The 25,032-nt window shown below is 39.4% G+C and overlaps 1 protein-coding gene across 11 annotated transcripts in view; it reads right to left on the bottom strand.

Moving 5' to 3' along the window:
- The window catches only part of PIEZO2 (piezo type mechanosensitive ion channel component 2), a 465,650-nt gene that overhangs the window by 131,027 nt on the left and 309,591 nt on the right, over positions 1-25,032 (bottom strand). For 10 of the 11 annotated variants that reach the window (XM_050767526.1, XM_050767528.1, XM_050767531.1 and 7 more), the window contains exons 8-10: positions 7,229-7,391; positions 3,985-4,104; positions 219-257 (exon numbers count right to left, since the gene is read on the bottom strand). In XM_050767526.1, the coding sequence (XP_050623483.1) occupies positions 219-257; positions 3,985-4,104; positions 7,229-7,391 (322 nt within the window). The remainder of the gene's footprint in view (positions 1-218; positions 258-3,984; positions 4,105-7,228; positions 7,392-25,032) is intronic. The other variant, XM_050767523.1, reaches the window with a different exon arrangement.

The raw sequence follows: 25,032 nt of genomic DNA, 5'->3' as shown, positions 1-25,032 counted from the left end.
AAAGCCCACAAAGCTTCTTAAAATTTAAATATATTTTGTATGATTATACTCAATCTCATTTTAACAGCAGTCTACCAGATATAATTCATGCCAAAAAACGGAAAAGCTTATGGAAATTTTAATAGATCATTAAAATAGACTCAAAGGAGCTGCTTCCATTTCTGTTGCCTTTACATCACTTACACATGCATACATGAGAACGCTAAGGGTATACTAACATCAGAAGGTTTGTAGTCATCCTGGGTCATGGATAAAAGCTGCAAAAAGCAATGCGGGAAAGCATGTTAGCAAGGAAGCCGAAAGCATTTTACTGTTTATGTATCTATAAAGTTTTACTATGCACAAACCCATTCTTTTGAACTTGCTGAATGCTACTATATTAAAATTGCCATGCAAAATATAAAGGGACAAATAAATGAGCTGGATGCTGCTGTTTATGACAACTATGTCACATCTCCTGATGTTAATGTTTAGTTATACAGCAGATAAGCAACCACGTGTCTATAAATGTTACTATGTTTTTCAAGGGTTATGTTCTACGAGAATAAGCTGCTTAGTTTTATACCCCTTTGAGACATCTGCAGAATTCTGAATGTATTTACGTTTCAATAAATAGAATTTTCATAATAAAGAAAAATTGATTTGTAATGTGGTTTGAGATTATTTTAAGATTTGCATACTGTATACAACAAAATGATTATTATATGACTCTACTTTTTAACTATTAATACATTACCACCAGGTGATTTGGGCTTCCCCCAAATAATAATTAGTACAGCAAGTGGTTCTACCACAATTTTAGGTCAGGACTCATTTGTGTTCTTAAAAATCACTGAAGGTCCCAAAGAGACTTAATTTGTGTGGGTTCTATCAATTAATATCTACCATACTAGAAATTAGAACAGATATTCTTAAAATATTTATTTACTTATGTATTTATTCCTTAAAAAATTAAAAAACCCATTATGTGTTAATATAAATAAATTATTTAAATAGCTATATTTTTTAAAACAAATAGTGAAGAAAGCGTCATTGTTTTATAATTTTGCATATCTATTTAATGTCTAGCTTAATAAAAGACAACCAGATTTTCACATCTGGTTCTGCATTCAATCTGTTGTGATGTGGTGTTCCAGTTGAAGTAGATAAAGAAAATCTGGCTTCACATAGGTATGCAGTTGGGCCAAAAAAAAAAAAAAGTATTTTAGGGCCGGGCGCAGTGGCTTATGCCTGTAATCCTAGTACTTTGGGAGGCCAAGGCAGGTGGATTGTCTGAGCTCAGGAGTTCGAGACCAGCCAGGGCAATATGGCAAAACCACATCTACTAAAAATTCAAAAAAATTAGCCAGGCGTGGTGGTGTGTGCCCGTAGTCCCGGCTACTTGGGAGGCTGATTCAGGAGAATCGCTTGAACCCAGGAGGCAGAGGTTGCAGTTAACCCAGATCACGCCATTGCACTCCAGCCTGGGCGACAGAGCGAGACTCTGTTGCCAAAAAAAAAAAAAGTAAATAGTCTATCTAAATAACTGTGGACAGTCTCCGCTACTAGATCAGACTCAACCAGTGTAGTGTCTTGAATGTCCGTCGTAGTGCAGAATCTGAAACCATATCCGTGAACTTTTCACACTCTGGTACATTAACACCCATTGGCATACCATGCACCCCGACTGGATCATTTACCCACGTGCTGTCATGTAGGGTGGCGGTGATTCGGAAACTGCTGTTTCAGTGAGTTATAGGTATTGACTCTACCAAATACTGACACGTTTCAGTATGCCATGTGTAAAAAGCACATTTGTCACTATCACCCCGATCTCATCAGAAAGATCCTCAGATACTGGAAAGTTTTTAAGCCCTCAGTAGATACGAGTTTTCCAAAATTCTAATTTTTACTCAAATGCTTAAATGTTATCACGGTAACAATTACCGTCAGTTGTTTGCCTCAAACTGATGAGCTCACTTCACTTATTTTCAAGCAATTGTCTGCCAAATACCCAAATGAAAGAGAATAGCCCTGTTAGTCCAGGAACTGTTCTTTCAGGTAAAAGGCTGCTGTGGAAACAGTGAGTTTAGCTCACAATGCTTGCAGGGGATTTGCGCTTCTTCTCGGGACAACTGTCACACTTTGTATGAGGCACATTAGGCAGACTTCTCATTTTGTCACACAGAATATTAAAAAGACAAGCACGCCGAGGTGGAGATTTAAGAAAATTAATAGCTCTTCCTGGTTCCTCAAGATTTTCTTAAGGGAGACCAGCCTTTTTCTTTTGTTTTCGTCCAGAGCGTGGCAGCGAAGGACTCTATCTACAATCACCGCTCTGCGCTTTGGTGCCCTGGCCTTGGTTCATGCTCAGGCGCCTGTAGTTTTTCCCACCATTGCTTTGATATCATCAAAGCAAAGGTCTTAAGTATTAGCACAGAAATAGTTTTGAGCCTAAGAATCCTTGCAAAGGTCTCGGGACCCCGACAGGTCCACAGGCCTCACTTCAAATACAGCTGGGCTTTCTTCATCATTTAGAGAAATGTGTAAGATAACCTGAAACCTGGTGAGGTGCAATAGAGGAAACGACCGGGAAATCCCCAGATGCCATAGGTGGCCACCTCTGCCCCACAGCGCTGTCCCCCCTAAGGTAGCTCACTCACTACTGTCCTCTCGCTCAACACAGGGTAGCCGCACTGAGAGCAGGAGTGTGGGTCTTAGAGAAACTCACTGCCACAAAAACAGAACCCACTCCTCAATTGGAGAACATGCTGGAAAGCAAAATGCTGACTCCATCCAAAAATTCTAAGAGCATTTGTGTTTACAACATTGCAAACAGGCCATTTTTACAAGTCAATATAGCACTTAGCTGAGTTCAGTTCAAAATAGCCAATCAATGATCAAAAGGTCATATGAATTACATATTCTACGTTACGTGTACTATACGAGTTATCTGAATTCTCCAGTTGTGACCCACTGTTCCTTGTCAATACACTCAGTTACCTCAAAGAAGTGAAAGATCCTCAACCACATTCCTGTTTGGGTCTTTTCTAAGTGGTGACTGAGTACCACTGTGGCCAGCTTCTTAAGTGACACCAGCCCTTTTCTTTTGTTTTCCGCCAGAGCGTGGCAGCGAAGGACTCTATCTACAATCACCGCTGTGCACTTTGGTGCCCTGGCCTTGGTTCTTGCTCAGGCGCCTGTAGTTTTACCCACCACTGCTTTGATATCATCATACTCTGCTCCATTAAAACTCATTGGCATACCATGCACCCCAACTGGATCAATTACCCACACACTGTCATGTTGGGGGGCGGTGACTCGGAAACTGCTGTTTCAGTGAGTTACAGGTATTGACTCTACCAAATACTGACACGTTTCAGTATGCCATGTGTAAAAAGCACGTTTGTCACTATCACCCTGATCTCATCAGAAAAGTCCTCAAATATTGGGAAGTGTTTAAGCCCTCAGTAGATACGAGTTTTCCAGTCTTCCAAAATTCTAATCTTTACTCACATGCTTAAATGTTATCACTGGTAACAATTACTGTCAGTTGTTTGCCTCAAAGTGATGAGCTCACTTCATTTATTTTCAAGCAATTGTTTGCTAAATACCCAAATCAACCAAATACCCGACAGAGAAAAATTATTTTCTGTGATCTAGTTCAGCACCGAAATTCTCACCCTCCAGTGCTAACAGACTGCTTTGCTACGTTTGTTTGTTTTAATTACACAATTTTTTTAAAAAATAGGAACATTCTTTTTAAGATTCGGAGATTTCAGTAGAAAGCACGGAAATATAAAATGACGTTCTTGACAGGACCTGGGTATTTTCTTTGGAAACAGTTTTCCCCCTCTGGTACTAACCCTCCTAAATCACTGTTTCTATAAACCACACGCAACCCGAGTATCATATGATATGTATGATATTATAAGGCTCATTTTCAACAGTAAAATACAAAAATAGAAAAATTAGGGAACGGAAATCCCTTTCATCGTGGCTTACTTTTCTCTCATCGGTGGGGTAATGGGTTGCGTACCACAGGCTCCGCCTCCTCTCCGCCGTTATTTGGATGGGGCTACAAGCCAGGGTTTTGTCCTCTTCTTTTGTCCTCTCCTCCTGCACCTGAAACACAGAAACAGGATCAGTCTGGCTTCCTGAGGCAGCTCCCTAGGCAGCCTGGGTGGCCAAGAGAGGGCTTTTCATTTTGGCTCTATATGATGATTTTTCAAAGGGAATGTTTACAATATACAGGATTTTATCAAGACACTTTAAAAAAGGACAAAAATGCTCCCCTGCAATTGATAAGCACATCAATATTAAATGTCCCCTGTTCCTACTAAGCCCCCTGCATTACAGAATATGCTCCATGGTTAAATATCCGCAGCTTTTCCAAGTGCATTCTCAACTGCACTCAAAAGCAGCTACGCACATGATTCTTAGCGTAAGAACCTTCACAAAGGTGAGCATGAACCGTGTAAGCCAGCTGCTGGCAGTCTTCAATTCAGACTGGATGTATTGGAGGCAGAATCATCTAGAGCGCACACGGCACTAAGCCAGAGCATTTCTAAGCACGAGACATTTGCCTAAATTAAACAACTGGTCTAGGAGAGGTGATAGAGAGGAATACAAGGAACAGAAGCGCTTTGGTGCCTTAGCATGTTTTCCCAACAAAAGTGTCCTAGTAAAAAGGGCAGTCATGCATCACTGATATTGGAGTGCAGTGGACTTAGTCTCACTGCCCGATTCCTGGGTCCCAGCGCACCAGAGTAGAACTCCTAAGTGGGGCACCCTAACTCCCTGGGTGGGGCGTTACGTTTGCCAGGTGGGGGCCATATAATACACTGAAGTCTCGACACGCTTTTCTCTCTCTCTTTTTCAAACATGTTTCACAGATGTCTACTTCAGCACTCACATTTGGTGGCTGGCATTTTTCATTAAACGTACTAGGTCATCTGGAACTACGATATAATCAGCTTCTTTTCCTCATTGCCTCAGTGCAACGGGACTTCGGTCCCAGCCCATTTAAAATACATCCCACATGAAATGTTGATGACAGTTTTAAGCCCCTTTCTCCACAAACCCCTGCAGACCTTGTGATTTGTAACATTGCTATTGCTGTGTGGCCTGTAGCCTAAATGGTCTTCCCGGCTCTCTCTCTGCCTACCTTTGCTTGCCAGACAGCACAGGGCAGTGGAAACAGAATATTGCACTGGCCCAAAGTTATAACGGAGCCCTCATCAAGCTACTGCATTATCTGAGAGATGACATGGGATATGCCAGAGAAAGCAAATGGGCTGGGAAATCGTAATAACTCGAAAGCCTTAAAGTAATCTCCGTAACGTGTAAGACATTGTTCAGAAACAGTTCCCATTGCGGTGGCTCACGCCTGTAATCCCAGTACTTTGGGAAGCCAAGGCGAGTTATTTACCTGAGCTCAGGAGTTTGAGACCAGCCTGGCCAACACGGTGAAACCCCGTCTCTACTAAAAATACAAAAAAATTAGCCAGGTGTGGTGTTGGGCACCTGTAATCCCAGCTACTCAGGAGGCTGAGGCAGGAGAATTGCTTGAACCCAGGAGGCAGAGGTTGCAGTGAGCCGAGATCACGCCATTGCACTCCAGCCTGGGCAACAAGAGTGAAACTCCATCTCAAAACAATATATATATCTCTTTAATTTTTTATGTACATGTTTTTATTTGTGAATATACACATATACATATGCATGCTTGTGGAGGAATTGGACACGATTTTAATGATTCTACTGGCACAGTCAAATTTTAGAAGAGAATTGAAGAATATAACACAACATGACTGGGATTCCTTACCACCCATAAATCATTTTGTTACTATACAACTGTCATCAGTGGCCTAAAAGAAAGATGATGCACGAGAACCCTGCTAACAAGGATGGCCTCTGAGACCCTAATCCCACAGATGGCTGTTAGCCCCTGAGATGGGGAGGAGCTACCACAGAGGAGGAACACAGCACCATCCTCATTCCTGCAGGTGGCGCTTCTGTCAGGGACGACCGGAGGTATGTGCCTCCCGCAGTTTTAGTCCCTATCTGACTCACATCCTGTGTGCTTCTCTTGGACCGATTTTTCTCTTTTAGAATGCACAGTTCTCTAAGTGGGGCCCTGCCTACTGAGGTCATTGCTCTGTGCCGGCCCCTAGGTCAGTGTCAGACCCAGGTGGCCTTCCATAAACACTCATTGACTGGCTTGACTGATGAACGTGTGGAAATAGTCTGCGGGTATAAAGACAGAACAGAAAAGGGCCCCAGGCTAGGAGCGATTCGGAGGAGGCGGGACTGGAATGCAGAGACTCAGGCTGGGCCATGCTCATGAGAACTGTCCCCAGCTGTGGGGTTCCCCGCAGGTGGGGCGTGAAAAGGTGCGGCGACCCTGTCTACACAGCTTGTCTCCTTCATGTGTCAATAAGCTACCTTGCAAATGGGCTCCTGACAGTCATTTAGGGTAAAGAAAATCAGGCTGATGTTTTCTGTCACTGAAGGAGAAAAGAGAGAAGAGAAGCTACCCAGGCTTCAGTCCTCCCCTCAGAAATGCTGTGTCCTTGTTCATATTTTCATAGGGAATAAACACCCGCAGTTGCGCTGGAAGGAATATCCAAATCCCCATCCCTCACAAGGGGATACTCAGGAGGCAACAGGCACCACCAAGAGCTGGACTGTCACTCCCACATCTTCACAGGCTAAGAGGGCTGGAGGAGATACAGGAAACACCAGCTCCCTTGATAACAGGGGTGTGTGCCTCTAAGGACCGAGCTTTGTTGTCAAATGTGGATTAGAATCTGATTTGTACCACCCAGTAAATGTGTGATTTTAGAAAAACTGACATCTCTAACCTCATTTTCCTCATCTGTAAATGGGTATAATACCTAGTCTATTGATCGGAGTTATATGGTTTATTAAATGAGATAATGTATGACAACAACACGGCATATTACACTAAAGTGATCAGCAAAAATGAGTCTTCCATTCCTCTCACCACCTGCCATTCTTACCAGCACATTGTGCGTTGTGGTATTAGTAAAGGGAAGCTAGTATTTGGTCTGGTAATATTTATATTCACTTAATACTCTTTGCAGAATTAAAACTCATACCCAGAACACGAGAGTTGTGTTGGAATAGAGTATTGATTAGTCAGTAGAGAACAGGAGTGAATCATTTCACCTGGAGATGCTAGGTTACTTTGCAGACAAGATCATGAAAACGTTTTTGTCCTTACAAGAGGCTCTTGCAGCCAGATGCGGATCAGAGTGGCCAGAGTGTAGTACATCACCAGCAGGAGGATAGGGTTGGCGTGGTGGTACCATGACAGGTCCGGGTTTACTATGATCTTCCAAGTACTGGAACAGTCCGTTTGAATTACTGACTTGATACCAAACAACCTGTTAAAAAACAAAGAAAAATGCTTAAAAGATGCAATAAGCTATATGTCTCCAACACTGAATAAAAGTACCTTGTGTTTGATACATTCGTGAGCTATTCCTAGGTTGATCCATTCTACTGTAGATATTTCAATTATCCTTCTGTATATGTAACTACATCTTTAAAGAACATATGTAGACATGTATAATATGCATATAATACATACATTCTGAAATCATATGTGTATGTATAAAATTGACATCAACATTGACCAGATGATCTTTACATCAGTTTGAAAATCCAGCTAATACTAAATTCTTGCACATCTAATAGAAATTTGTTTCAATTATAAATCAGCCCTATTAAAACCCTGCATTATAGAAATGCCAAGTATGTGGTAACATGTTACTAGTCTGGCTAAATGAGCAAATATTTTGTTTTTGGCTGGGTTCAGCATTAGCTACTCAGCTAGTGTTGACATTATTGGGCAAATATTGAAACTGGAGATAGTTCTACAGTTTAGCCATGAAAGTCAAATATTATATAGTAAAATTTCTGTAAGATATATTTCTGTCAAATATCATTTATGAGCAATATGATTTTTTCAAAGCATAGTAATTAATCATTTTCTTTGAAATATGACTTTGAGTCTGTTACATTTTGAAATGGTTTATTTTTATGCTGATTTCTACTAATCAGCATGTGTCTGATTATATAATGGAAAACTGTGTAAAATATGACTCATTTAGAAATTCATTTTGATGGGCAATTTTTCTAAGAAAATACTCTACTAAATGCATAAAACTTTACAGGTTAAGTGAGTTTCACACCTTTCTACTGTTTGCATCTTTTATTTATTTTTTGTGTTTGAAATGGGGTCTCGCTCTGTCACACAGGCTGATCACAGCCCACTGCAGCCTTGAATGCCTGGGCCTCCCAAGTCGCTAGGAACACAAGGGCATGCCACCATACCCAAATATTTTTTTAAATTACTTGTAGAGACAAAGTCTCATTATATTGTCTAGGCTGGTCTCGAACTCCTGAGCTCAAGCCATCCTCCCACCTCAGCCTCCAAAACTGCGGGGATTATAGGTGTGAACAATTGCACCCAGACTGTTTGCAACTTTTATATGTGAATTTCCTTTAATTTTTAATCTTACATTCTTCAGTTATAGGATCTTCAAAGGCTGCATGCCCTTCACTTGTAAAATCTCTCAGGGTGAATGCTGTTTTCTATCACAATGCGAGTGCAATATTAGTGTATTGAGGAACACAGATTTTAAAGTAGGCTAAATAGAAATTAAACTAACTTTCTTCAGTTTTATCAGAAATAAATAAGTTATACCATAACTTGTTCTTATTATAAAATATTTTTTTCTTAAGTTCCAGATTTTTTTTTGGAGTTAGCGTTTGAAATAACAATTTCCCGAGTGAAAAAAGTTATGTCCCACTTAGAATGGTAGAACTTTCTGAAAATCTTTTTTGCAGCCCTAGATTAAAATGTAAATTTCTTGTATAAAGTACACAGAAAAAGCTCTTTGATGTAAAATCAGACAAGCTAGACAAGCTGGGTTAATCTAAGTGACAGCTCTTCCAGCTACTGAGTCCTTCTCCTTGTTCCACACCTGGCACATATGCTAGAACTAACCTCATCAACTCTCAGTTGAAAAATACTTGTTTTGTCCCATACAGAATTTTAATTGTAATTTTCTGTAGCTGTTGGTAAAGTGAACTAAATGCTTCATATCACATAGACATTACATACCTTACCACTGATATCATAACTGATTCCAAACTGATTTTGCACATTCCTACACTAACATTGAAGAATCAGACTTAGATTTTGTACTAGCAACGTACAGACCTAAAAAAAATGAGCAGAAGCTAACCAGTGGCAGATTGTTGTCTCCTATAAGAACGGTTTTTTAATCGAGCTATGCGAATACTATAAAATCTAAGATTTCTTTCTCTGTCTCCTTTTTTGTTTTGTTTGGTTTTTTGTTTTTTTTTTTCAGACAGAGTCTTGCTCTGTTGCCAGGCTGGAGTGCAGTGGCACGATCTCAGTTCACTGCAACCTCCACCTCCCGGGTTCAAGTGATTCTCCTGCCTCAGCCTCCTGAGTAGCTCGAACTACAGGCGCACGCCACCATGCCCAGCTAATTTTTGTATTTGTAGTACAGACAGGATTTAATTGAGGGTATATGTACCAGGTGAGCTTTAGCCACTCCTTGGCAATGAAGATCCAAGAAAGAGGACAGGCAGAGCTTCATAAACTCTCTGATACCTCTTAGGATAACTCCAGCCCCCAACTCCAAGTACAATCCCATAATATGTGCATGTCACTCTATTCCTTGCAGATACCTCAATCATTCCAAAATATTGCAGGGGTCACACAGGATACCAGCTGTTCAGTTGACCAGGATGGTCATGATCTCTTGACTTTGTGATCCGCCTGCCTCGGCCTCCCAAAGTGCTGGGATTACAGGTGTGAGCCACTATGCCTGGCATCTCTCTCTCTCTCTCTCTCTCTTTTTTTAAAAATTTTCTAAAGAAACTAGATACTGTTGAAAGGATTCATATGCGAGATGAGAAATTTGTACTTGAAGTTCACATCCTTTCTGGCGTGCAATTCTAGGATACTACACAGCATCCAACAATTATTTAATTTACTCAACCTTTGCTTCCCAGGATTGCATCTTGATATTCACAGTACAAAGAAACTGATACCATTGCACCTGCTCTCCAGGAGCTACTCTGCCTACACTAAGGCCGGTGCTAGCTTGGGCAGAGCAAGGTGTCACAGAAACCCTCTCTTTCAGTGGGTGGTGGGGATGGGCACTCCTCCTGACTGTCTTAAATCTCTCCATAGAAATATCTCTTGGCTTGAGAAGTATACAATGACACAATTACAGAGCAGCACATCCCAATGGACTGCTTATTTGGAAATAAAAAGATAAAGATGAAGTTTTTCTCTTCCATGCATTTGGAATATCTTTTGTGTATCTTTGATCCTAGGCCTGGTTCTATTGATAACGTGTACGAATGTATTTGGTAAGCGACTCAATGTCTCTGAGCTTTCCCTTCCTAATAAAATCTAATAATGTTGATGGGTGGGGTGAGGACGCAAGTATATGAAAAAGAAAGGACAGTGTTTTAGAAGATCTTATATTAAATGCTTAAGAACTCACAGATTCTATTTCCCAAAAGATAGCTGAAGATAGGCCCCCAGGTGAGGACCAGTTCCCAGTAGAGACGCATCAGACCCTTGGGGCCCACACTCCCACTTTGGAACCTGGTCTGTCTGGGCTGCTGCTTCATGGCCAGCATTTCTGTCCATAGAAGACATCTTCACTTCTCTTCTTGGACAATTAATACGCCAAGGACAGTCTCCCTACCTCTAATTTCTCTTCCCTCCACATTATGACAGCTGCCAGAGTTTCCTTGGGAAAGTTCATGTTCTCTACGCCACCCTCCTCATACTACTCCCTATTCCCCCACTTCCTGCAGAAAAGCCCTGAGTCCCAGAAAAGCATCCCTGAGGTCTTCAGCAACCTGGTCTCCTTTTCTTTTTCCCAGACAAAAACCTTGGTTACACTGGACTATTTGGGGTTTACCATAAAATCTCAGTCCCTTTGGTGTTGCTATTCCTCATTTTACCAGGAGGCTTTTCAGTAGCTATGACTTTTCTGGAGTCCCCAAATCAAGAACTGGAGGTATATGTACCAGGTGAGCTTCACCCACTCCTTGGCAATGAAGATCCAAGAAATAGGACAGGCAGAGCTTCATAAACTCTCTGATACCTCTTAGGATAACTCCAGCCCCCAACTCCAAGTGCAATCCCATAATATGTGCATATCACTGTATTCCTTCCAGATACCTCAATCATTCCAAAATACTGCAGGGGTCACACAGGATACCAGCTGTTCAGGATGCATAATTACATTAAGTCCATGGCCTATCATCTGAACCTTCACGCTAATTTATGATAATTAAGTTTTGCTGTAAGCATTGGTTCTTCTTCATTCTTTCCTTCAGGCCCGATATTCCTTATAGTTAATATTAGCCAATACCCTGAAGCCATTTCCCAGCACACTTCATTCATGTTTCTTCCTATCTCTTTGTTGTTGCTGGTTGTTAACATCGTTGGCATCATCTAGGTCTAGCTCCAAAGTAACCATCTCCAGGAAATGACTACGATTTCTCTTTCTTAGAATCAATTTTCCCTATGCCTCCACAACAATATTTGTAGTCATAATTTGAATTTCTGCTATTTTTTTAGTTTACGTGCTTGTTTTGCTGCCCATTTTTATTCTAATGCCGTCCGAAAAGGGTGTATGTCTTGTCATCTTGCGTTTATAGCAGTGCTTAGGGCATGGAAGGCTTTAAAGGTAAGTTTTTTTAACTGAATTAAATACACTGAGAGTAAGTAGGTGATCACGGTTATGGTTGGAGCAGAGATTAAAAGATGGAAAAGTTCCTGCTTTTAAAAAAGAGAAAGGTAAGAAACTGCAGATACACAAGCAAATTCTGGAATTTTCAGAGAAAAATCACTGCTGCTTGAATCCCAATATCCATGATTTTAGTGCCCCAGTTTATTAACTAAGAACACAGAATAAGTGTAAGAAAGGCAACAAAAATACACTTCTATTTACCTAAAGTATATCTTAGGTCACACACAGCAGATAGTTATTTGTTCTCTACTGGCTATTAACAAGGATTTTGAACTTTACCTTCTGAAGGAAGCAATAAATAAAAGTATATGTTCCAGAAATAGCACTAGTTTGTTTGTTTGTTTGTTTTATTTTGTTTTTTGAGACGGAGTCTGGCTCTGTTGCCAGGGCTGGAGTGCAGTGGCCGGATCTCAGCTCACTGCAAGCTCCGCCTCCCGGGTTCCCGCCATTCTCCTGCCTCAGCCTCCCGAGTAGCTGGGACCACAGGCGCCGCCACCTCGCCCGGCTAGTTTGTTTGTATTTTTTTTTTTTAGTAGAGACGGGGTTTCACCGTGTTAGCCAGGATGGTCTCGATCTCCTGACCTCGTGATCCGCCCGCCTCGGCTTCCCCAAAGTGCTGGGATTACAGGCGTGAGCCACCCGCCCGGCCAACACCAGTGTTTTTAAACTGACAATTCACATTTATAAGGAAGAAACAATGAGACTCAAATATCCAATAGGAACAAAATATGAAGCAGCCCTGGATGATTCCAAGATCCTTCAACTGCACTTTACTCAGATTATAATGTATAAAAATTATAATGTATAATTATAATGTATAAAAATTACTCAGATTATAATGTATAAAAATTCATTCCATGCTTTGCTGTTCTCGCTTGTAAGTGGGAGTTAAACACTGAGTACACACAGACACTAAGAAGGGAATAACAGGACATCAGGGCCTCCTTGAGGGTGAGGGTGGGAGGAGGGTGAGGCGGGAAAACCACTCATCGGGTACTATGCTTATTACCCAGCTGATGAAATCATCTGTGCACCTGCAACATGCAATGTATGGATATAACAAACCTGCACATGTACCCCTGAAACTATAATAAAAGTTATATAAAAAAATCATTCCATGCTTTGGGATGAAAAAGGACATCGCGGCAACAGGAAGGGTCACTCATCGCAGCACAGTGAGGAGTCTTCCGCCTGGGGCCCGGCGCAGGGTTAATTCTTTCGGCTCTGGGGGCCTCCATGCACTCATTATAGACGTCCCTCCACTCCTCATGGAGCACTTATTTGCACTTTTTTCTCTCTCTCCGAAGCACCCATAACATCTGACAACATGTGGTGATTATGAATTGGCAGGGCACTTGTTTCTGCTCGCACATGTTGGCAGATTTATAAAACCTCCACCTGTTTTCAGGTGTGCTCCAGACCACATCTGCTCGGTCTCTAGTAATACAGGATCCCAGCCATTTGCAAGAAATACGTAATACTGAAAATAACGGCACACTTAAAAAAATCTTTATTTGAGGCAAAACACACATAACATAAAACTGATCTTTTTTTTTTTTTTTTGAGACGGAGTCTCACTCTTGTCACCCGGGCTGGAGTGCAGTGGGCCTCGGCTCACTGTAACCTCCGCCTCCCGGGCTCAAGCGATTCTCCTGCCTCAGCCTCCAGAGTATATAGGATCACAGGCGCGCGCCACCACGCCCAGCTAAATTTTTGTATTTTTAGTAGAGACGGGATTTCACCATGTTAGCCAGGCTGGTCTCCAACTGGTGCTTTGCCATCCTCGGCTTCCCAAAGTGCTGGGATTACTGCGCCCAGGCCATTTTAAACATTTTTAAGGACACAGTTCAGTGGTATTAATTACACTCATATTGTTGTGAAACCAATCTACAGAACTTTTTCATCTTGCAAAACTAAAATTCTGTACACATTAAATAAAAACTCCCTATTCCCTTCTCCTCCCAGGCCCTGGAAACCACCACTGTATACTCCATATTTGGGAATTTGACTACATGGTACCTTATATTAGTGGAACCATCCAATATTTGTCTTTTGTGACTGTCTTGTTTTACGTAGCATGATGGCCTGAAGGTTCATTCAGGTTGTAGCAAGTGTCAGAATTTCCTTCTACTTTAAGGCTGAATAATATTCCATTATATATACATTGTCTATACATATACATACATATGTACATACACCGTATGTATATATCCCATTTGTTTATTCATCTGTTGATGGCACTTCCACCTTCTGACTATTGTGCATAACGCAGTTATGAACATGGGTGAACAAGTATCTCTTCAAGACTCTGTTTTCAATTCTTTTCAATATATAGCCATAAGTGAAATTGTTGGATCATAGGGCCATTCTAGTTTTAGTAGAGGAACTGGTATACTGTTTTCCACTCAGTGCTGCCCCATTTTACATTCCCACCAGCAGTGCACAATCTTCCAGTTTTTCTATAGCCTTGCCAACTCTTGTTATTTTATGCTTTTGAGAGTAGCTATCCTAATAGGTGTGAGGTTGGACACCATACTTTTTTTTTTTTGAGATGGAGTCTTGCTCTGTTGCCCAGGCTGGAGTGCAGTGGCAGGATCTTGGCTCCCAGCAAGCTCCACCTCCCGGGTTCATGCCATTCTCCTGCCTCAGCCTCTCGAGTAGCTGAGACTACAGGTGCCCACCACCACGCCCGGCTAATTTTTTGAATTTTTTTAGTGGAGACGGGGTTTCACCGTGTTAGTCAGGATGGTCTCCATCTCCTGACCTCGTGATCTGCCCGCCTCGGCCTCCCAAAGTGCTGGGATTACAGGCGTGAGCCACCGTGCCTGGCTCTATACTTAACTTTTTTTCCTCAAAAGCTCAGAGTTCTAAGTCCAAGACAGCTTCCAATCCTTTTAGGAAGCCAGGGAATATATTGTTTCCAACTAGCATGAAAGGAATATTTGGGGACAAATCATTTTCTAGAGGAAACATCTTTTAATAATCTTCTCATTTTTAACCCCACATCCTTTAATTGAAATGAATGGAGGAAGAAATGGTAAAGGGAAGTAGCCCCAAAGAGGCAGATGTATTTCAGGAAGTTTGAGAATTTGAGTCCAAAATACAGACACTAGACTCAAACACACAAACCACACTCAAAAGAGAGGAGGCTTGTTGAAGCCTCAGTCAAGATGGACGCCTTGTCAGCCCCCAGGGTGTTCAGCCGTTCCTATTCTCATACCATTTTCCCTGGGTTTGGTGACAGACTCCAAGCGTCCTGGGCCCCCATGGGAATTCCCAGGCAGAGTATTCAGAAAGTTCATGAGACACCAGGAGCCAAGTGGATCAGTGGCCATGATGACTGGCCAGTGAGACACACTCATGGGCTCAACTGAGACCGAGGAACACATGACAAGCAGCCTTGAGAGGGGGAGGAAGCTGTGTTTCCGTAAGCGAGTCCTGGTTCAGGGGAAAGAGTTCAACCTTACTGATTAATTATGTTTGAAGATACAAAGCTAGCAACAACTGCAGCTACCCACACATGGTCCCTGGGGATTTAATTCTTTAAGCAGACATAGGTACCCTGCAGCAGCTTATAAAACTAATTGTGGGGAAAATGGCCAGGCACTAAAAATAATTAACTTTTCTGTTTCTTGCATCCCTTCCCCACCCTTTCCCCATCCTAATGGCATAAATCTAATGGCAACAAAACATGGATCTTATTTTTAAACGTTAAAAAAATGAAAATTCAAGTGGCACATATTCTACTGAGTATTTTGATTTTAAAGCACATCTTTTAAATGAAATTGCCTTAACATGAACTCAGAATAAACTTAAAATCAGAGGCTACAGGGATAAATGAAAAGAACGGTAATCCAGACATGGATTCGAGCCCTGCCTGAATGATTACCTATGTGACCCCGAGTAGGGCATTTAACCACTTTATGCCTCAATTTCTTCATTTGGAAAATGAGGCTAGTAAATAACGTATCTCGAAGAGGTAATGTGAAGATCAGAAATGAAAGGCATACCACTTTTGAAATGCTTTTCATGACACTTCAGCTTATTGCTGAAATGGGGCTTGAAAATATCCTATATACACTTGTTTTGGATTGTAAGCTACAGGGCCACTAGATTTCTTACGTGATAGATATCAATTTCTTCCTTGTATAAAAGTACAGATGTATATAGTTCAAGCTAGAATGATACATCTGTTGTTTCAATAGCAAGGTACCTAGATAATATTTGTGAGTGCTCTTACTGAGGAACAAACGAAGAAGGACAGTCTTCTGATGGTACATTATAGTTATAGTCTATATATTTATGCACACTTTCTTCTCACACATAGAACATACTTTCTCCCTCTCCAAGAAAAACGATTCCAAATTTCTACCCAGTTATACAGCTCACGAGGTGGAGGCCTAGGTGATGCTTGGTCCTCTTTTACAGTTCAGTACTTCGCTCCTTACAGGTCTGCAAAATTGCACCCAGCATACGTCAGTGGAGTGGAAACATTATCAGTGCAATAAAAACTCTCATTTGGAGAAAGGAGGTGCGGGAAACACACCACAGGTACCGGGCTGCAGTTATGATCAAATCCCACTAGGCAGGAGCTGGGAAGACTCCCTGCCTAGCAGACACATAAGTCTCATGCTGGAAGTGCTCAGCTCTTCATCAGGAGGAGCTTCCTTGTCAATTGTTTCTCTCCACCCCTGCCTCAACCTCTGCCAGTCTGAAGCCGCTCCATCCCCAGACCCACCTCCCATGCTGTGTGTGGCTGACATTTTGGTGAACCTAGTATCTGTAATTCTCATTTAACCACAGATCACAATGTCTTATGCCATTAGTGTTCTTTTATATTTCTGTGTCTCGTGGCTTGAAATGGGTTGTAAACTCCTTCAGGACCTAAATAATGTTTCTTAGATGCTTCCAAAGCACTTACAAGTTTTCTATACATGGGTCACGTTCAGATTATTATAATGGCAACCCTAGTAGTAGCTTTACTAATAATTTTGCAAAATGTAACTGAAACTATCAATCAAAAATGTTTGATTGAATGATTACTTGAAATTATCAATCAAAAATAATCAGAAATGTTTTCAAAGACTTTTATAAAAACAACTGTTCATCAGAAAATTAATTGTGTTTACAAAATAATAGGGGCAACACCTAAATACCCAATAAAAATCTATAGATTTTCTCCACTAATCATTATATAGTATTGACAACATGCAAAAGGAAAAAAATTGGTGCATCACTAAAGAAGTCAAGTTAAGGCAAAATGAGTCAGTAAGTTTTCAAATGAATACGTAATTTATGTCTTTGGGAGGATTTCAATGAAATCCATGTCTGATATTTCCAGATCTGGTAACTACTGGAATAACTTGTATTTTTGCTTTTTTGCACAAATATAAACTAATACATAGAACCAAATTATTTATTTATCTTTTCAGCTGCAGTTTTATTAATTTTTAAAACATTGAAGAGTACGTTGGGGCTCATGAAGCAGAAGAATAAAATTAGGCATGGCACAATTATAAATGGTGCGGGTTTTCTAGGACCTTGTCCCTCAGAGCTTCTTCCATTAGAAGTGCAGAATCTTGGGCCCCACCCAAGACCTACTGAATGAAAATCTGCATTCCAACAAGACACTGAAGTGATTTATATACACATTAAAGTTTGGGAAGCATTGGCCGGGCGCAGTGGCTCACGCCTGTAATCCCAGCACTTTGGGAGGCCGCGGTGGGCGGATCATGAGGTCAAGAGATCGAGACCATCCTGGCCAACCAACATGGTGAAATCCCGTCTCTACTAAAAATTAGCTGGACGTAGTGGCACACGCCTGTAGTCCCAGCTACTTGGGAGGCTGAGGCAGGAGAATTGTTTAAACCCAGGAGGCGGAGGTTGCAGTGAGCCAAGATCGCGCCACTGCACTCCAGCCTGGGCAACAGAGCAAGACTCTGTCTCAAAAAAAATAAATAAAATAAATAAAGTTTGGGAAGCATTGAGTTAAAGTCAGTTGGACAGTTCTTTTCTCTTATTAGTAGAAACTAATATTTTACCTGCTATTTAAATCTCATCCCAGCAAACACCATTTAATGAGAGTTCCCTTATAAAAAAATATCCCACCCTATTTGTCTAGATATTTTAAGCAATATCAAATATAATGAACACCAATTTGACAATAGAATTAAAACACTCTGTTAAAAGTTGTTTGAGGTGAGATTTGATCTCTTAAACATAACTAAATTAACATGAAATATAAAACCAATGAAATTATACCAAAATGTCCATTTATTAAGGCTAGATACATGACACTGGTATAGGAAAAGGCAGAGTGTAAAATATTTATAAGGCACAATTTTGTTTATAAAAAACTTACAGACCATATTTTTATACACTATATAAGACAATTTGATTATGACCTTCTGAAGTTCTTCCGTGGCCTCATTTTATTTTTTCGTGTTTTAAGATTGAACAAGACAGAAACATTCTTCAAAACAGTAGTACTTTACGGCCGGGCATGGTGGCTCACGCCTGTAATCCCAGCACTTTGGGAGGCCGAGGAGGGTGGATCACGAGGTCAGGAGACCAAGACCATCCTGGCTAACACGGTGAAAACCCGCCTCTACTAAAAATACAAAAAATTAGCCGGGTGTGGTGGCAGGCGCCTGTAGTCCCAGCTTCTCAGGAGGCTGAGGCAGGAGACTCTCTTGAACCCAGGAGGCGGAGGTTGCAGTGAGCTGAGATTGTGCCACTGCACTCCAGCCTGGGTGACAGAGCGAGATTCCATCAAAAAAGAAAAAAGAAAAAAAGTAGGACTTTACAATGTTTCTATGAAGTCTATTACCTGAATTAAATGTTTTCCTTCATAACCTATTCTGATTACAACATAAGCTGAATAAACTATAGACTTTTTTCTTATTTTTTGAGTTGTTTCTCTGTCCCTTGAAAAAAATACAGATAAATAGACTAAACAGATTCTGGAACATCAACAAGGACATAGAAATCACAATTTATACCCTTAAAGAAGTAGTCATACTTCATGTTCCTTGTCATCTCTGTTCTGCCAAAATACTATTAGATTAGATATAAGAAATTTCTTGAAATACTTTGATTAGTACTCCATGTTGATCTTCAATGATGTTGAATTCAGCACGACTTTAAAAGGAATTGAGGGGAAGGTGATTTACAATAAGAAACTAATAAGAAGTTAATATGTAGCCCATTTCATGGCAGGTGAATGAAGCTGAACAAACTCTATGTATAGCCTTGAATATGTCCTGAATATACACTTGTGTATACCCAGTATTTTCCTGGGAATTCTTGGTTAGGGAAATATCAAAATGATTTACTCTAGGTGAATTCGTGCACAGAGAAAGCCTTCAATAGCTATTTGTGTTGATTTGAAAACAGTCGCAGGATCAATAGTAATATATGAATATAACAGAAAGGGAATGGAAAGAATAAGAATTTCATACTGAGAATCTGCTAAATCATCAAAAATTCTATCTCATCTGTACTCCTTATTTAACTGCGTTTGGAATTTTCATTTATATACAGTATTGTATGTTCATATTAGTCTCAAGATATTTGTTTAGAGCATCCTTCATGGGTGTCCCCTACCATTTTGCTTCACGTCAATGCATTACTTTTGTCAACTATTCCGTTGTCCAAGACTAGAAGGGCTATCATTTCACAGTCTCATTTTCAGTTAGAATATATAACCGAATTATTGGCTTCATTTTAATGGAAATAGGAATAAAAAGGATGTTGTCATTGAAATCATTGAAAAGCATGCCCTAAAGTAAGTCTAATGGCCATTTATTTTATCTATGTTGTTAGTGGCTAATAATTTTCTGTTACACTTTAAACTTAGTAAGTACACACATCACCGCCCCCCCAAATAATATGGAAATGTTCCATTTAATTGTCATAACAAAAACTCTGAGAACTGCATTTAAGTACATCTACATTATTTCCAGTAAAGCATTAATGAAATTAACAATAAAAAGGTATAATGATTTCTACTGGAATAATTACATGGGTAATTTAACAGTGGATTTGGATAAAACTGGGGGCATTTGTATGATATACAGTGTATACTGCTTTTTGGATAAAAAGGCAATCTTTAAAAACGTAATTCCTTTTAGGAATTCTTAAAATGTAAATTTTCTCTTTCATTATTCTAATGAATATCTATTCAAAAATAAAAAAGAATTAAAGATTTTAGATTTCAGTTACTAATCAATGCAAAGAATAATGCTGAAGATATAAGCGTTGCCAATGTATTCCAAAGACTCAGCTATGAAGGATATGAAACTGCCTGTTTCTTTGATCAGATTTTAATGTTGATTGCTCTATCAATGTTAAACATGTCACTCAACAGAAAATCCAAAGATGAGCAGTTCCAGGTTAGCTAATACAGTACACAATCATACAGGTGTTTTCTCAATGTTGTCCTCAATGCATCATCGGTGTCCACCTTCATGCTTGTTCTCTCTTGGTCACAAGAAACTGCTGCAGCTTCTTACATGAAGACATAATATCTTCACAAAACTTCATACAGAGGCAGAGAAAAGGTGAATCTCATTTCAAGAGCTTTTAATTTGTAGAGCTAAGCGTCTAGCTGAAATCATTTTCCTTAAGTCTGAAGAGCATCCTCTAATATCTGCATACTGCAGGTCTGCTGGTGCAAAATTCTCTCAGTCTTTCTTGTCTAATAATATCTTTATTTGACCTTCATTTCTTCTACCTACATCCTCAGATACAGAATTATAGGTTCATAGTTTTTTTTCCTTTGAGAAGTAACTTTAATAATGTTATCCTATTGCTTTTTGAATGGCATTCATTTCTGGTGACGAGAGTGTGATAATTCTTACCATTGTTCCCTTGCACATAATGTGTCTTTTTATTTGGCTGTTTTAAATATTTTTCTCTATCACTGATATGCAAATTTTTAACTATATTGTGTTTTCGTGGGAGTTTCTTTTTGTTTAGATTGGAGTTTGTTAAACTTCTTGGACCAGGGAGTTTATATTTTTCATCAAATTTGGGAAACATTTGGCTGTTATTTCCTAATATACATTTATCTATGCTCACATCTTTCTCCAATTACACTTGTGTTAAACCTCTCGAAGCTGTCCTATAGGTTATGTGGTTCAGTATTTTTTTTTTCTTCCTCAATTTCTTTTCTTCTTATGCTTCAATTTGGGTAGGATTTATCATTCTATCCTCAAGTTCATCTAATCTTTTCTTCTGTGGTATTTAATTTGCTCTTAAGCTCATTCAGTAGATTGTTTATTACAGCTATGGTATTTTTGTAGTTCTTCACTTTCATTTGTTCTTTTTGTCCATCAATTCTCTTTTATAAATTCCATTTTTGTTTTCATTAGGTCTATTTTCTTTAATCTTGAAAATATTTTAAAAAGTTGTTCTAAGGAGGTTTCACTTGTAGTTTGATTTTCATTGGTTGAGTTTTCTCTTGCTTTTTCACATGTCTAAAAATTTTCAACTGGATGCTGAACATTGTTATTTTTACATTATCGAGTGTCTTGATTTTGTTGTCATTTAAAAAGTGTTGAGTTTTGTACTGGCAGGAAGTTAAGTTACTTGCATCAGCTTTATCCTAGTAGGCTTGTTCATAAGTTTTGTTGTGATGGGCCTGCAGTAACCTTCATGGTGTGACTAGCTCAGCCCCAGTAGAGTAGAAGAATTCTTCACTCTGGTCAAAGCTAAAATATTTTCTCCGATCTATATGAGCTCTGGCAACTACTAACTTTACAGTTCCTCAATTTTTGTTCTTTCCTCAGGAGTTTTGTTTTGTCTGACTTCATGGAGTCTTACCTATGCACGCACAGCTTAGAATTCAGCTAAAGTGTCTGGGTGACTCCTTGAAGATCTCTGGAGCTCTTTCTCTGTCTTTCTCCTCTCCATTACTCTGTGCCACAAATGTCGGCCTCCTCATTCTCTCCAAATTCTCATCTTCAGCTCAGTAAGACCACCATGCTCAGCTTGGATTCCCTTCCCCATATAATGTGCAGTAAATTCTTCCAGGTAGAAAGCTGGAAAAATCCTTTAGCTTATCCTGCTTGTTTCCCTTCTCTCAGCCATCATAAACCTGCACTTCCAATCGCCCAGTGTCTGAAAACAGTTATTTCATATATTTTCTCTAGTTTTCTCTTTGATCATAGGAGGATAGCTAGTCTAGGACACTTCACATATCTTTTTAACACCTGCCTTACTAATATGCATATATATACTTGCATAAAAGTATCGACCTACCCACCTAGAAGTAGAATCTGATTAAAATAATATTTTTATCAAAGGCTTACTATATAGAAACACAATATGAATAATAAATATTTTATTTGTAACCAGCTCATACAATTAAAATGAATAATTATATCTTGCCTCATTTTCTCTCTTCTTACCTCATTTCAGATATAACCTAGACGTTTTCCAGGTTGCTGGAACCAGGAAATATGAGTCACATATTAGCCCCACCCAGCACCACCTTTTCCATCAGAGATTCTACCCACAGCACCATCCTGCGCCCTCCCTGTCTCTCACCATTTACAACATAGACCTCAGTTGAACATACATCCTCTTTCATCTTCTTCCACACTTTTGTCTTTCTTGAATTCTTACCAAAGAACCTCAGAAAAATTCCTTGTTCTCTTTTTACTTTCTTTTTATATTATTCGTAAATTTAAAAGTGATTAACGTCATTGATTACAAATGCAATAGTGCTAGTATAAATTTGTCAGAGAAAATCAAAATTACACATGTTGTAATGAAAATAGATTTTCTAACAAATTTATTACCTTCTAAAATGTGTTTTTCAAGCTATGAGAGCCTTTAAAAGTTGCTATTCATTGTATATCAACACATTTGTAAATGTAACAGAAAATAATAATTAGTAGAAAATGATCACATGCCTGCAAGTCACCACAATGTCATTGTGCTATATAAATTTTAAATGCTTTCTCTCAGTTTCTGCATTTAACTTGTTGAAAACCTGTTTCAAACAATTCATGGACCAGCACTGATCTGCCACTTGGGATAGCAGTGACTTAGAGTATTAAGTCAGAATACTGTCAATCGTCTCTTGCCAATGGCTTACCCATCCCTAACTAACCTTTTCTACAGCTTTATATTGGAAATAAATAGCGGAAACGTTTCCTCCTAATAAAATTGGTATTCTTAAAATTACCATTATAACCAATGATAGTAATTAAAATTCCCTTTTCCAGGGTAGTGATGCCTAAAAATACCTTTGAGGAAACACTGAAACAAACTTCCTATTATGTCTTAGGGGCCCTGACAGTTAGTCGGAGAAGCTCCCTGATTAGGAATGCTGGAGCACCAGGCCACTGGCTCCTTTCTGCTAAGTCCCAGCCCTGGAAAGCATGGAGGGAAACAGGCCAGTGTCTGCTGGCCTCCAGTCAGTCTAGTGGAATCAGCTCTCATAGATCGGGAAGGAGTGAACCTGTGGACTAAAGAATGGGACTGCAGGAGCCAGCTCACCACACTTCCTGTTAGATGTTATCAATGCTTCCCTTTGCAATTTTGTGTATGGGTTGGGGTGCACTAAGCGGCTAATGAATGTCCACTTGCCAAGTCTCTAAAAGAGAGTATGAACCAAAAGACAGCCAATAAATAGAAGTCTGCTACTGTGGATTAAACTAACTTTCATAAGTTAAACTTGGAAATTAACGTTTATATCTAACCCAGAAAAATCAGCGGCTCAACAAACTTTTGGAACCCAGCTAGATTCAAGTCTGTGAACTTCTTAGACATTATACAGGCTGCTATTTTAAAACAAATAGAATATCTCTTACTACTAAGATGATTTGAAAATGATATAACTTTTTCTTTCATGATTCAGAAAGTATTTAAGATTATTTTATGATCTTAGAGCCCTTGCCAGTAACATCAATTCCATTATAAGGTACTGAATAGGTAGATGTAGACAGTTTGAAAGAATTTGCACTGGTTTGCTGAAATGTCTAGGTTCTCTTTTTAGACAGAAAAGATTATTTTTATATCTTAGCATTTTTGTTTTTATTAAGAACAATTAACTTGAGCTTTCAGATTGTTTAATTTTGCAAAAGTAGGAAATTTTCTGTTACTTTCTTATTTCATATTTTGGAGATTACTTCTAACAAAAGCAACCTGCCGCTTCTCTTTTATTCCCTTCACAACTATGATGACTTAAATTGTCCACTCAACAATGGGAGTATTTAAGAGAATCACTACATATAGTCCTGACTTTTTTCTCACACATACTGTTAATAGCCCTAAAGTGCCATCTGTTATCTAGAACATGTGAAAAATAAAAGAATCGAAGCTGCGCATTATTTTGGTGAATGCTTGAAAGGATAATTTTTTTCATTCAAGCATCCTCAAATATGCTTAGTTTTCATCTTCAAATATGGCCTTCCTTAAACTGAAACAACCCAATTCAAAAAGTACAGAGTGTGTGGAGAAACAAAGGCAGGGGAGGGATAAATGTAATTGCAATCAACAGGTGCAGATACAAGCAATATAAAGCCAATCTTTGAAGAATCAGAGAGAAAAAGAATCCCACAATAATTTACCAACAACACAAGAGACTGACATGAATGGTGAATGGCTTTCCATTTTTTAATTGAATGTAATGATAGGACTTATAAAACATACACATAGATACCCATTGCTCAGAGGAAGCAGATATTTGCATTCTGCCACATTTTGTTCTGCCAGCACACTTAAGAAAAAGAAATTAAAACTTCATGGCATAGCTAAAGCCTTGCTCCTCCTCTTCCTTCTTCCTCAAGCCTTATCCTGAGATTAGTGTATATCATTCCCATGAATATTTAACTCACTTTTTCTACATAGGTATGCACCCATAAATAATACATACAATTGTTATATGAATTTAACCGTATATATATATATTTTATGCACATAGATAATATAGTTCATTTTCACTTCTGGGTAGTATTTCATTGCATAAATAAACCACAGACTACTCTAGAAATCTGGGGCCAGGGAATAATTTACAAGAGTAGCAAGATACAAGTCTCCATAACCTGTGGGAAAAATGTATTTAAAATAAAGGCAACATGAAGGTGAAATAAAGGCCTTCAAGACCTTAATATGTGCAGAGCCTTGGTTTCCCATCTGGAGCTTTCTCTGCTGGAGTTTTTCAAAACTTCTTTAGATTTTACGTTTTACTTAGATACAG

This window comes from Macaca thibetana, chromosome 18, assembly GCF_024542745.1.
Source record: "Macaca thibetana thibetana isolate TM-01 chromosome 18, ASM2454274v1, whole genome shotgun sequence".
NCBI lineage: Eukaryota > Metazoa > Chordata > Mammalia > Primates > Cercopithecidae > Macaca > Macaca thibetana.
The sequence above is the reverse complement of the archived record's forward strand: the minus strand, read 5'-3'. Positions and strand labels throughout refer to the sequence as shown.